General features: G+C 37.4%; 1 protein-coding gene across 6 annotated transcripts in view; it reads left to right on the top strand.

Annotated features, from left to right (window-relative positions):
* The window catches only part of LOC140736047 (extracellular sulfatase Sulf-2-like), a 321,216-nt gene extending 309,613 nt beyond the window's left edge, over positions 1 to 11,603 (top strand). For 5 of the 6 annotated variants that reach the window (XM_073061757.1, XM_073061754.1, XM_073061756.1 and 2 more), the window contains 4 exons: positions 853 to 976; positions 1,556 to 1,589; positions 2,942 to 2,995; positions 10,038 to 11,603. In XM_073061757.1, coding sequence (XP_072917858.1) covers positions 853 to 976; positions 1,556 to 1,589; positions 2,942 to 2,995; positions 10,038 to 10,068 — 243 coding nt within the window. In that variant the 3' untranslated portion in view covers positions 10,069 to 11,603. The remainder of the gene's footprint in view (positions 1 to 852; positions 977 to 1,555; positions 1,590 to 2,941; positions 2,996 to 10,037) is intronic. The other variant, XM_073061759.1, reaches the window with a different exon arrangement.
* Positions 11,604 to 15,013: the final 3,410 nt, after the last annotated feature.

The raw sequence follows: 15,013 nt of genomic DNA, 5'->3' as shown, positions 1-15,013 counted from the left end.
TTGAGCTCAGACCACGCCAGCTTCCAAGGTGCTGCTTGATTGCTGTGCCCCTTGTGAAGGTACAACAGAGCTGAAATGCCAAACGAAAAAAGAACAGTGTCCCAAGATTCAGTTTCTTTACAAAATCATCATTGCACAACCTGAAAACCACAGCCTGAAGAAAGGGAATAAGACTTTAAAATACACACAGAAAAATGAGGAACTCTTATATCAGTAGTGTGTGTAGGCCTCTGTTAGTCTCGATAGACCATGGATTTGCACCTTGGAAAGCAAGCCTGGGCAAGGCTTTTTTTTTGGAAGACCAGCAGTTGTCCAAGCTGCAGTCTCCCCTCTCCACACCTCTGATGTTGTCCAAGGGAAGGGTATTAGGACCCATACAGATTGGCACTGGTGTCGTCGCAGAGCAATGTGTGGTTAAGTGCCTTGCTCAAGGACACACATGTAGCCTCAGTCAAGGCTCGAATTAGCGACCTTCAGATCACTAGACAAACGCCTTAACCACTTGGCCATGCACCAACTGATCAGTAATGTACTAGTATTGTAAAGAGTAAAATTAACACTGTAAACAGAGCATCACGCAAACTGACTGTATAAGAGGTGGAGGCTGATGCACTTCATTTGCATAATATAAGGTTTGTTCATGCTGTTTTAACAAACCAAACTGCACCATGGAAAATGTAGTCTGCCATTGAAGTATGGCTAATAATTCCTAAAAACATAGAAACAGCATCTGTCCTCCAGGGCTAGATGGAATTTTAGCTTATCTGCCCTGAAGAGTACATCAAGGAAAATAATTTTAATGCATAAGAATTGATGTACCATTTAATCAAATTCCATATTTTGCACTTACAGCTGATGAATGCAGTGAACACATTAGATCGAGATGTTTTGAACCAACTGCATGTGCAGCTAATGGAATTACGAACCTGCCGTGGTTTTAAGAAATGTAACCCACGGACCAGGAATATGGACACAGGTAAGAATATCATACTCGCTCATTATGCAGAATGGTAGATGTATAAATGTTGACTGCCAAATGTAATAACTTTTAATATTAAAATAATTATTTTTACATGCGAGCAAGTAACATTTTTATATGTTTATAATTTATGGATTGCGAGAGAAGTCTGATTAATAGCTCAATAAAAATATTAGATTCATCATGGGGAAAATTAATTTTATAATGCAGTTCATTCAGAAATTAATATCCTTTTTAAAATTTAGGGTTGACCATTATGACTGAACAAAGCTCTGAGTTCATATCTGATATGTCATTAATATTGATTTTTATGGAGTATGGAACAACCCAAGGGCTGAGTTGTGTGTTATATATCTCTGCACTCTTTCAGTGAAGACATTAATACTGGTGGGAGCAGCTGGTCATTCAATTTGGACCTAAAACTGAAAGTTTCTGGGAAAATCCAATCTCATTCTAATAGTTCCTCCATTTTGTTAGTTGCATGACAATGATTCTTCAAAAATACAAACTGAATTCTTTAAATTCAAGCAGCCTTGTGAATCACTTAAATAATTTCAAGACTTTTTCTTTGTTTAGGAGGAAAAGATGAAGAGAAGTTTGATCAATACAGGTAGCCATTTCATCTAATATTGTTTTTTATGCATTGGCAATGATATCAATTAACACAATAAAAGCCAGTTTATTCTTCATGAATATCTTTATTACAGTGGATTCTGGTTAATTAGGATACATCGGGACCAGTAAATTTTGGCCCAATTAAGCATGGGCCCCAATTTGCTGATCTTTCATGGAAATAGGAAAAAATGTACATAAAAAAAAAGAAAAACCACAGTTTCACTGAGTAACAAATTATGTATTTAAATGAAATAGAGAACAAATTAGAACAGTACCAGTACTATGTCAGTACTATAAAACTGTGAACTATCCAATTCTTAATAGTTATCAATGGAGGAATTCGTCCAGAGTACACTGCAAGTTCTTTAGGTTGACTGTAAATGAACAAAATCTGTGCAGATAACGAAATACCTTCATACAAAGCTTTTGATGATTGTATCCTCCAAATCTTCATTTTCATTGGAATATTCAAGATGATTGTAAATACCTTCAAATTCTACGTAGTTCCTAACTTGTTGAAGTGCTTCATTTTCAGTCCCAGCTGTTCCTGGCATCTCTGAGCCTAAATGCTGAAACCCCAGAGAGCAAAACAGTTCTGAATTGCCTTGCTGCTTATTTCTCACTATCAGTGACAAAAATCTCTGATAGTTGAGCAGAAACATATGCAAGTGGTGGTATTTGAAAACTGTTCGCTCTATGTACAGTCGTGCCTAACAGCCACACAACTGCATGCAACTGACTCTGCTTCAAAAATGTTTGGCGATAGTCCCCTGCTGGAATTAAGCAGCATAGTGTCCCAAATAGATGAAGGGAATCCTCCTGACAATCTTCTCAATTAGACTGTGTTCTTTAAAAGCTGTCCCAATTCAGTGGCTGGCCCGATTAACTGATGGCACAATTAATCAGAATCCACTGTATTTGTTCTAGTTTATTGTGGGTAGATAATCAGGAAATGACAAAATCATTGTATCTATGTTGAGAAAGAACTGAGCTATTAATGTGTAGCATGTCTGCATTGAGAGACAGTGTTTCAGGTCTATAACCTTTCATCAGAATATTGCTTTTCATGATCTCTCTTTAAAAGAGCCACATAGATTGTTTATGCATGGAAATGACGAAGTAGAATGATGTGGTAGGATAAGACTGTAAGTACAGGCAGATATCAGTAAATATGTATAGCATCCAATTTTCAGCATGTTTCTCTTCATAGTTTTTCATCCAGAAATTGAGTTTGCACTCAACATGAACAAACTCAATACTACTTCCATGTATGTTCCCCTTTTGAGTTCATGTTTCAAGATGCTAAGCATTATTATTTGTTTTTTTGTTTTGCTGCTTAAAAAACAGGCAATATCAGCGTCGGAAATGGCCTAAAACGAAGAGACCAAACTCCAAGTCCCTGTGAGTTGTGCAAGAACGGCTTCAATAGATCTGCCTACAGCTCGGCAATCGCAGCAAACCGCTTACGGCTTCTTGCATGCACAGCCACACTACTAATTCTCCGTGTTACTTCACAATAGGATGTCTGAAAAAGGCTTCCTATATAATATGCACTTGGAGAGATTATTTCAAAGAAACAGTTACTCACACATGATTTCTATTTATCCATTTATATGAAGTCTTGTATTTGCCTCAGCATCTTGATACTGAGACAGGTGAAGCATTATATTTGCATTTCATTTGCTCAGCTATTTTACTTGCAAAGAACAAATCTAAACTAAATAGGAAAGGAACATCTGAATCTAAATCTGAATCTGGAATATTAATATGCACAGCAAATGTGAAAAACTCTGTAATCAAACAGTAGTGACTGGTTAACAATAAATGAACAAACTAAGAATGAAACTCATAGAACCACACTAAACAATTCAGGTCCAAAAAAATTCCAGGAAAAGTTTAAAAAAGGCAGATGCTGGAAATCTGAAATAATAATAGAAAGTACTAGAATATTTCAGCAATCAGGATACATCAGTGGAAAAATAAACTGTTAGCTTTACAGATTGAAGGCCCTTCATCAGAAATAAGAAAGATGAAAATTCATCTATAGTTACTCTTTCTGTAACTATAGCTGGCATCTACCAGGACTACCTGTACCTTGGCTGTAACTTTGACTTTGCTTGAGCTTTCCTCTACTAAGAAAGGTAGTGGAGAGTAGAAACTGCTGGAAGAACAAGTATAGAGAAGTCTGGGGTGCTTTGTCAAAGATGAGAAAGATTTAATAGAAGCTCTGGGAAGGAGCCCAACAATTTAGTGCCAGAAGGGTATTTCAAGTGTGTGCATTCTCTTCCATAAATTCCTTACCACAAAGATGCTCCTCATCTCGCAGATTGCTTCAGTATATATTTTATCTACCTGAGACAGACTTGTCAGTTCTTTCTGCTTCTCTACTTAGATTAATTGCCTTCAAAACAACTCTGCAGGAGCTATTTATCTCAGGAAAGACACATTATCTCAGTTTTTAAATCAGAATCCGTTCTATTATGACTGACTTGGATGATGTGAAATTTGTTGTTTTGTAGCACCAGAACAGTGCAAAAGCATAAAATTACTATAAATTACAAAACAAGTAAATAGTTCATGGACTGTTCAAAAATCTGATGGTGGAAGGGAAGAAGCTGTTTCTAAATCACTAAGTGTGAGTCTTCAGGCTCCTTTACCTCCTCCCCGATGGCAGTAACAAGAAGAGGGCATGTCCTGGATAGTGAAATACTGATGGATGCTCTGAACTTGCTTTCCTGTGAACAGATGTAGCACCACAAAGCCTGTGCATTCTGAGAAGTCATGATATGTACTATTGACTACAAATTTGTCAATCAAGTATTCGTCATGTATTGGTTAATGAGTCCTAGCTCAGACCAGAGTGTTGTTATAAAGATGAGTATAATCCAGAGATCTCTGATAAGGAGAAGTTATCTTTCAGATAGCATTGTAGTGAATTGTTTATTCTTTTCTGGTGCCATTGAGACTAACTAAGTGTTATTTTTGTGGGCAATAATGGACCTAACGCGTAGATGTGTTTACATTATGATTTGCTAGTTAACACTGCTACAGAGGATCAGTGACAGGTGGAATCCTGTAAGACTATGAGTGCACCCAGGAGTGTAAGAGGGCTGATCGTTATTTGTGAATGTGAGTTGGTAACGTTGGCAATGAAGTTTGTATTTTGGGTTCTCTGATTTAAGGTTCATTGCAGAGCATACAGCATTACAGCACAGGAACAGACCCTTCAGCTGAGCATGAGGCTAAATTACAGTAAGCCCTTCTTCCTGCACATGATCCAAATCCCTCCATGCCCTACATATTCATATGCCCATCTATAAGCCATCTAACACCACAATCATATCTACTTCAACTACCACCCCTTGCAGTGTGTTCCAGACACCTACCACTCTCTGTGTAAAGAAACAACTTGACCCACCTGTCCCCTCAATCTTTACTCTCTCAACCTCACGGTATGCCCTCTAGTATAATAGTTCTACCCTGGCTGTCTCCCTATCTATGCCTCTCATAACTTTATAAACTTCTGTCAGGTATCCTCTTAGCCTCGTCTGATCCAGAGAAAACAATCAAGCTTGTCTCCTGATCACATTTACTCTCTAATCCAGGTGAATATCTTCTAAACTAAATCCATGAGAATTTTATGGCAAAAAAAAGGTAAAGGATTTTTTTTCACCTTCTATGAGCACACTAATTTCTTATAAACATTGTTATACAAATACAATATTTTAAATTAAAATATTGGGGATGATGCTGGGTGAATGAATCTGCAGGTGGAGGGCGTCATGTACTAAAACCACTGTGAAAATGCCCGTCAGAGTTAGTTCTGCTGCAAATGTCAAGAATGGAATCAATAACAGCAAAGGAATGACCTAATAAAGCACAACAAGATCAGTTTCCTGATTAAATTTGACCAGTTTAAAATAATTTTTGTCTGAGTCCTAAAAACATTAATGAGAAAGTACATAAGCTATTACACTAAAGCAGGGTCAGATTCTCGCAGGGACTATCATCTCAGCCTCTCACGAGGGCCAAGAAAGTCCCCAAAACACAGGAAAGCTGGACATAATGAATGAAACAACCAATTAAATCCACAATATTACTTTTTTTAAAATTTTGGCAGCATTACAACTATTCCAAAAGCCTACCTTTTCATAAATTTTAACACTAACGTGACTACAGTACTAAGGGACAGTTTATGTGAATATGTTTACAGTCTCTAGAATCACTTCATGCCTGGTTTGATATTTTGTAGCAAAGAGCATAACACAAGACTTTGAAAGAACTGGAAATTGTATCGAAAACAAACAAAAAAATTACATTTAATGGAATGTGTGATAACTGTTTCATTCTATGACTCCAAAATCCTAACTACTGTCTTTTACTTTTCTTTTCATCAGCATTGATTTCTCAGTGAAGGAGAACTCAAAACATTCTTTATTTCTCTTCTGCTGGATTAGCCTGCTAAAACACTGCATGCACTCATAACGTTTGTGAGTTTGGTTTTTATTTGAAATGATATTAGTGTGGCAACCTTCGCTAACATTCCTTCATGTTCTTCATGTAATTCCCCTGTCATTGTTAATGTTCCTTGACTATCTTTCATATTTTTAAGGTATTGTGAAAATTATAATATGAATAACTAATAACTTGGTTTCTAAATGTGATCTTTGCAAATATGATAACTGGAAAATAGAGTGCCTGTCTAAAACAAGTAGAATACCCTTCACTATGGTTCTCAGTGAACCCCACTGGGTGTATGGTAATAAGGCAGTGATTAAAATTGGACTAAAAGGCCAGGGACTCAAATTCAAATCCCCAACATCTTGACTATCTGGAATATTGTTAATGGTATGGGTATTTATTATTGTATTAATCATGAGCCATCATTATTCGATGCAGCCCATCCTAATGTTGTTGATATTTAGAGACACAACAAACCATATCTGTTGCATTGAGCTAGAGAATAAATAAATCCAGATGAACCAGCTGGCCTAGACCAAGGTAATGGACTTGGATATGTCAGTGCCTCTCCCCAGCCCAGTGGTCCTTGTAAAATGCTTCACATGAATATCTGGGACTGGTGGAATTTATTGTACAAACCCATCAGTCAAACAATAGCCTGAATCAGTTGGACTCACAGATTTATGCCTCAGAGTTAAAGTGTTGACTGTTTTAGCTAGTTCAATGCTTCAAGTGAGTCTCTGTTTTTCTGGATTCCAACATCTGTAGGTTTGTTTTCCGGGACATATTCAGAGATTGTGTTAGTGAATCTGACACTTTAACTCTGAGGCATAAGTCTGTGAGTCCAACTGATTCAGGCTATTGTTTGACTGACGGGTTTGTACAATAAATCAATGTCAGTGTTTTGGCTTAGAGACCCTTTCTCAGAGGACTGTTTTCCCTTTCCACGGATGCTGTTTGACTAGCTGAATACTTCAACTATTCTTGTAGTTACATACTGTTCCACAGCTAGAACTGACTCACCGGCAAGAGTAGCACAGTTAATACACAGGACATGGGATTTGACTCCAACTCCCATGAAGTCTTCTGTTAGTAGATCAAACATGGAAAAGGGAACCTCTTTCTGATTGCCATTGTTCTCCTTGCTCAGCGCACCATTGCTCCTTCATGGTGAACAACATTAGAAAGAAGCACGCTATGGCTGATGTATCTGTGTTGATAGAAGTAAACAGCACACAGGCATGTGGAGACTAGGAGGCTTTGTCTTCACACATAATAATGTGTGGCTTTACAATCGTGTTAAAAAGAATAGGCACAGATCAGACCTAGAATCTTAAAGTTGGGTATCCAAGAGCAGCATGAAAAGCAGATGTGTACATTGTCATAAGCTGTCACTCATTGCCTGATATATCACTCACTCTGGCATTAGTATCAAGCCAACGAATGTACCTTGGTCCAATGCAGAGAGTAGAAGGGCATTTTGTGAGCTACACCAGACACACCTAAAATAAAATGTCAACCTGTTGAAGTTGCAAAATAAGATAATATCAAAAACAGTATACAGTTCACATAACCATAGATCAGATCAAAGATTGGCAGTGCTTCTACATCTAGTTGTAGTAGTGGATGTTCAAAGAGCTACTTGGAGGATGGAACCCCAAAAACATTCACATCCTTAACCATTCAGGACCATTTCTGTGAGTATCATAGGACAGTATATGGAACAGACTACGCTCAATAGACTACTAAAGACTTATGTTTGAGAACTAGACATAATGTACCCCTAAGAACAAACAAAGCGCTGGAGGAACTCAGCAGGTCAGTCAGCATCTGTGGAGGGAAACAACAAGGGTCTCATTTCACTCCACAGATGATAGCTGACCTGCTGAGTTTTGTGTGTGTCACTCTAGTTTTCCAGTGTCTGCAGATTCTCCTGCATTTATGAATTGAATAAGGATCCCCAGGATGACTGAAGAGTGGAAACTTCATGGGAGAGCACTCCAATTATTAGAGTTGTAACTTGAAGAAAGGAAAATGGCTGTGATTTAGGCCAATTATTCCTGCCCTAAATATCAGAAATTACTCAGAGAAATCACCTTGGCCCAATCATCTTTAATGGCAGTCAATTTACCGTAAGTCAGAACTAGAGCAGCTACTGATGATTACATAATGTTCAATCATTCATCAATTGAAGCTGTCCATGTCCGTATGCAGGAAGACTCGGACTAATAAATCACAAATAACATTTGCACTATGAAAGTGTCAGCGACCAGATCCAATGCGAGTCTAACAACCTACCTTTGACGTTCATGGATGGTGTAGAGTCCCCGCCATCAACAATTTGCATGAGTGACCATTGTCTCAGCCAGATAGCCTTTGTACCTGATGGAGGAAGGAGATCAGAGGCCAGTGGGCAAACAGAAATGTAGAAAACTCTTTGGAAATCCCAAAGCGTTTTCCACTATCTGCAAAGTACAAATCATGCCTGTGATAAAATACTTGCTTAGATTAATTCAGTTTCAACAGCACAGAGGAAGTTTTTAACCAACCAGGCTCAAACAGCCCACTTGATTTGCATACTATCCACTAGCTTGAACATTCAGTGCCTCACCACCAGTGCATAGTGGCTGTGGTTCCAGTTCTACCACACAGCAATACTACCATAGCGACTCCAAATCTAGAACATCCACCAGCAAAGACAAGGGCAGCAGCTGCATGTGCTCCTCCAGGTTCCAGATCAGAAATATGCCATTGGTATTCATTATTTTTGGGTCAAAATCCTGCAACACCTTCCCAATCTACGGAGTTGGGGGTTCCTTCATAGAAGGACTCCAGCCATTCAAAGAGGGCAATTTATCATCACCTTAAGGACAACTATGGATGTATGATAATTGCCTGCAACACCCAGATTCCAAAATCTGAATAAAAATCAAAACACTGTTGTATGACTCCAAACACAGAGTCAGCAAATGTTCCACATCCCTGTGGACATACAGATGGTCCTCAGATGAATCACTATTGAAACTCGGGTAAATGTTCTTTTATTAAAAAAATACTTGCCTTACTTTGTAGAATTTGGCACTTGACTTGCTCTGCACCATTAAAGTAAATTGTAGATCCTCTCTCAGAGCATTGTTTGATCTACAAATGACCCGAGAGTGATTTTCTTTCACTTACCACCCATGTATGTCTTGAACATCTATTTCACTTTCTGGCATTTTTCTCTTTTTTCCCTTTTTCTGCCCCCTTTTCTCTCTCCTTTTATTCCCCACTCTGGCCGCTTACTACTTCTCCTCATCTGCCTGTTACCCCACCCCCCGGTGTCCCTCCTTCTTCCCTATCTCCCATGATCCACTCTCCTCTCCTATCGGATTCCTTCTTTTCCAGCCCTTTACCTTTCCCACCTACCTGGGTGTCACCTATCACCTTCTAGCCTGCCGTCCTTCCTCTCCCTCCACCTTTTATTCGGTGTCTTCCCCCTTCCTTTCTAGTCCTGATGAAAAGTCTCAGCCTGAAGCGTTGACTGTTTATTCACCTTCATAGATGCTGCCTGACTTGCTGAGTTCCTCCAGAATTGTGTTGCTCTCAATTTCTGCAGAACCTCTTGAGTTCATGGCTTGCCATTTGGCACCAGTGCTGCCACTATCCCTAAGCATCACCTTGCTTACCTGAGTCAGCTGTTACACATCCATTTCAAGTTTAAATGTACCCAAAGAATTAGTTTGCCATTGATCCAAATACATTTTATATTTGCCTGTTCATCTCATCTGTATTCAAATTTGGACTTCTCAAGTTAAGGGGAGCCTGTGAAATCCTTGTGTTCCAGCATTAAGCATCTTTCCCTTACCTATAAACAAAAACTCTCATTTGCTATATTATGATGCAAGATCTACATTATTTAAAGTAGTAAACAATTGCCAAGGATTTTCATATTCCAATACCATTTTCCTATCGTTTAACCTTGTTTCATGGTTTATTTCAGAGGACAACTCTGGGAAGGATGGGAAGGTTAGAATCTGGACATTGATGACTTCATCAACAACATCAACTGGTGACAACTTGAAAGTCTATAGTGACAGGATGGTAATCCTGTATGATCATGGACTGAATTTCATTTTTAGCCTTGAAGATTGGATAAACTATGGGGCTTATGTAGATAGATGGTTCGCACTGCTGGGGAAATTTAATGAAAATAAACTCTCAAGGGCCAATTATGTAAATGAGAGTGGAAAGTCTTTTCCATTGATTATTAGCCTTTTTGCTCAAAGCATTTCATCCTTTGTTCTCAAGCCATCGTTTCAGCATACCATATTATTGAAATACAGTAAACGAGTGATTCTGCAGTCACGGAGAAGAGAGGTGACTTATTTTTCGTGGAACACTGGAATTATTGGATAATTCCATTACCAGTGCAAGTTGTAATTTGTTGATAATGAAGTCATGCAAGTTTCAGCCACTGCCAATGAATCAACCAGTTAAGACCAATTTGGAAGACTGGATCTAATATCAATGCCAATGCAGGAGACATAAATGGAAATGAATATCACATTCTGGTGAAATAACTGGAGAGGATCTTATAGAATATGACTTTTGGTTTGAACAGAAAAGGAACTGAATGCTTTAATAGTGCATAATGATTTTAGCAATTACCAGCATAATTCTGAGAATTCTGCTTTGTTGCCATGGTAGTGTGTTTATTCGGTTTAAGCCCTCTATTTCTAGACACCTTTGAAATACATACATACAATTAAGGGAGAGCAGCTTCTGTACAATAAGTAAGATTATATCTTGTAAATATTTACTGCATTTATATCCATCAATGAAGTTCATTCAAGTGGTTTAGAATTTAAGTAATACAATTTGGAATGTCCAGCTATATGTAATGTCAGGAATTCAATTACATTTGAAAATTAGCTCTTTGACTTATCTAATTGTTATTAAGTTTTAATATCTTGTTTCATGTTGAATTAAGTTCCATAAGTTCAGCTGCAATGCTTTTGTTGAACCTTGACTTTACATAAATGATGAAATGAAAATCTGGATTTTTTTTTCTTTTAAAAAAAGGAAAGCAGAAAACTTACCTCTGGCACTGAATGCACAATATAGTTACAACAGTGTGTTATATCCCTCTTCCAAATTACAGTAGTTTCTATTGGCTGTGTTGGATTTCTAACCTAATATTTTTTTTCATTTAGGTATAAATAATAATGAATCATTTGCTATGAAATAAACCATAGACTAAGAGATTTAACACACCTTTGTTGTATACAGACTAATCTAACGGAATAAAATTGGATCAGTTAGTGTTTCGAAATAGTCTGAATTTGGAATGTCAGAAAACCATATGCATAGGAATGCAGCCTCTGTCCAGTCACCAACTTTCTACTTCCTATCCACAATGCCTCCAAAATTCAGTTCCAAGCCAGAGAGGAAGATGCTGGCAGCACAATAGCACATTTACTGAGAGTGACCAGAGATGAATTTATTAATAACAATCTAAAAAATGGGTACAATCAATTATGATCTAGCAGACTAAGATAAGTGAAAATTTACTTTTTAAGAAAAATGTTCTAACATGAAGCACAAAACAAAGTTGATGTGGTTTACAATTTGCTTGCTTTTTCAAATGAAAATGTGTAATTCTTTTCAAGGGACATTTTTGATACACAAATTATGGAGAATTATTAATCCAGTAAATGAATCATTCCAGACTGTAAATAGTTATCTTTTTTTAAAAAAAAACTGTGCATTGTTAGTAAGATTGCATTAATTGCAACATTGTTTATAAAATAATTCGTCATCAAAGTATGTTACTATTGGAACACATAATTGAATGGCTAGTTCAAAATCTAATGAGTAAATTGAAAAATCCCTGCCTCAAACTGAAATGCACTCTTTGAAATGAGCAAGCACCAAAGAAAAAACCACAGTATTAAATCTCTCCGACCCACCATACCTTTGTGTGCTGGTCCCTACAGACCACTCAATTATTGCTAAAGTTATCTAGAATATGTTGTAAAATCTGTCCTTTAACATTTCTTACAGATATATGAATTTTGAGAAACATTGTTGCATATGATGCAGTTGTACAAACAAATTGTTGTTATTATGAGGTGTTTGTCTGAGCTTGTGTATTAATATTTTAATTCTTTCAGGTATTTTAAACAAGAATAGAATATCTGATTTTGTAATTGTAACTTTCTCACATTAGTGTTGAAACAGTCTGTAATCTTCGGACTGCTGAAACAACGTTGACAACAAAAATCAGTTACAAAACTAAAGACCTTTTAAAATACTATTAAAATTTTACTGTGATGTGTTAAATAAGTGTCTGTCTATAGCCTTTATCAACAAGTCTAAAACCTTACCAATTTTTGAAACAGTTTTGTGGCACATTCTGTTTGTCCAGACAGTAAAATCAAACAGAAATTAGCATAGAAATGGCTAAGGATAAATTTCAGCAACAATTTGAAGAACGAAGGTATTTTGTTAAGAAATACTTCTCCATTCAATGTCCTTTTGAAATTAGCATCTGAATGCTAACCATATCCTGAGTATCATATCTATCTTTGAAAATTGATTTTCTGTGCACTTATCAAGCCAATAAAGTATCTTATAGTAGATTTAGAGAAATGTAAAGAGCTACAGAAAAAATCAGCCCGTATCATTCTTCAGATCTTTTCAAAACTATAATGACAACACTTGTCATTAAATCAGAAAGAAATATTTCTGCACTACTTAGAATTTACAAGCTGAAATATTGCTTATTAAACTCAAATGGACAAAGCCCATTATATTATAAAGTGAAGGAAATGCTGAAACTAGACTTTGCCTATCTGATACAAATATAATACACACCAATCTTCATTTATGGTGTAATTTATACGTAGTAACTCTGAACATCTTGGAATGATCTGAAAATTTCATCTACCAGAAATACCTCAGACTACACTGCAAAATAAAGCAAATGTGAATTTGGATTAACAGAGTGGTATTATTTACCAAGTTTTAATAAGAACTAAGATTATTTTCCAAGAAATAAATTTCATGTACAAAGAATAAACAAGGACCAATGATACTAAAGTAAATTTTCCCTACTTTGTTACTTGTCCAATTCTTGTCATACAGTTTTGGTATTTGATTTTTTTCCCTGTTAGCAAAGTTTAAATACAGTTGCTTAAATCAAGTATTATCATATTTTAAAAGTATTTCAAATCCATAAAATTATTTTGGATCAGCCATCTAATCAATGGCATTGTCCGTGCAAGGGTGTTTCCACTAGAATTCATCTAAAATAACACAGGCAAAACAAAAAAAAACAACTAATAATTTTCAAGTGCAAATTGAATCCACTGTAAATCCAGGTTCTGGATTACTACACTGCTCTAAAGACCACTCTGCTGCAAGCTGACACCACAAATTGGCCCCGTCCTTAAAATAAATTAATCACCATGACAATTTTCCAATAATTACACTCTTTTTCAGCCTTTTGTGTAGTCTCTGAAAATTGAGAATGTCTTTGAATGTGCAACGGGCTCCGTAGAGGTCATCGAAGAGCTTTCATTCAAATTAGCACACTGAGAAATAGATTACTAAGAACAAATATAATGCACAGAAAATCCCCTTAGCTTTGGGTGGAGCATTGGCTGATCAACAGAAAACAGAGAGTGGAAATAAATGGATCCTATTCTGGCTGGCTGCTGGTTACCAGTGGAGATCCACAGGGGTCGGTGTTGGGTCCGCTGGTTTTTATGTTTGTCAATGATTTGGACTATGGCATTAATGGATTTGTGACTAAATTTGCCGATGATACAATGATAGGTGGAGGAGTGCGTAGTGTTGAGGAAATGGAAAGTCTGCAGGAGAACTTAGATAGTTTAGGGCATATATGTTAAACTCAAGGCCCACGGGCCGAATTATCTTTGGCCCGCGAGATAATATCTAATTACTATTAAAGCTGGCCCCAGTAATCGAAGCGCCTATGGTGTATGATATGGCTAATGCTGAGTTTATTCAGGTACCAGGTTTTCAGGGTCTTTAGTGTTTATTTGGCAGTCTTGCTCGGCAGTCTTCTTCATAAGAAATGGAATTTGTAAAGTGAAACACTTTGTAGTTATAGCAGAGACTGAGACACATGAGAGCGGGCTGAAAAAACGGAGGCAACGAAAGCTGCGTTCGCACGCGTCCGACTGATCCGGCCCGCATGAAGCTGCATTTTGCTCAATCCGGCCCGTGACCTAAAATGAGTTTGACACCCCGGTTTAGGGGAATGGACAAAGAAGTGGCAAAAGAAATACAGTGTTGGAAAGTGTATGGTCATGCACTTTGGTGGAAGAAATAAATGGGCAGACTATTATTTGGATGGGGAGAAAATTCAAAGTGTGGAGATGCAAAGGGACTTGGGAGTCCTTGTGAAGAATCCCCTAAAGGTTAACCTCCAGTTTGAGTTGATGGTGAAGAAGGCGAATGCAATGTTGGCATTTGTTTCTAGAGGTATAGACTATAAGAGCAGGGATGTGATGTTGGCGCTCGTGAGACCACACTTGGAGTATTGTGTGCAGTTTTGGGTTCATTATTTTGGAAAGAATATACTGACATTGAAAAGGGTTCAGAGAAGATTCATGAGAATGATTCCAGGAATGAAAGGGTTACCATATGAGGAACATCTGGCAGCTCTTGGGCTGTATTCCCTGGAGTTCAGGAGAGTGAGGGGGGATCTCATAGAAACATTCCGAATGTTAAAATGCCTGAACACATTAGTTATGGCAAAGTTATTTCCCATGGTAGGGAAGTTTAGGACAAGAGGGCACAACTTCAGGATGGAAGGATGACCATTTAGAAGAGATGCAGAGAAATTACTTTAGTCAGAGAGTGGTAAATGTGTGGAATTTGTTGCCAAGAGTGTCTGTGAAGGCCAAGTCATTGGGTGCATTTAAGGCAGAGATAGATAGGTTCTTG

The sequence above is a fragment of the Hemitrygon akajei genome, chromosome 11, assembly GCF_048418815.1.
Source record: "Hemitrygon akajei chromosome 11, sHemAka1.3, whole genome shotgun sequence".
In the NCBI taxonomy this organism is placed as follows: domain Eukaryota; kingdom Metazoa; phylum Chordata; class Chondrichthyes; order Myliobatiformes; family Dasyatidae; genus Hemitrygon; species Hemitrygon akajei.
Note: the sequence above shows the minus strand (reverse complement) of the source record. Positions and strands in the feature narration are given on the sequence as shown.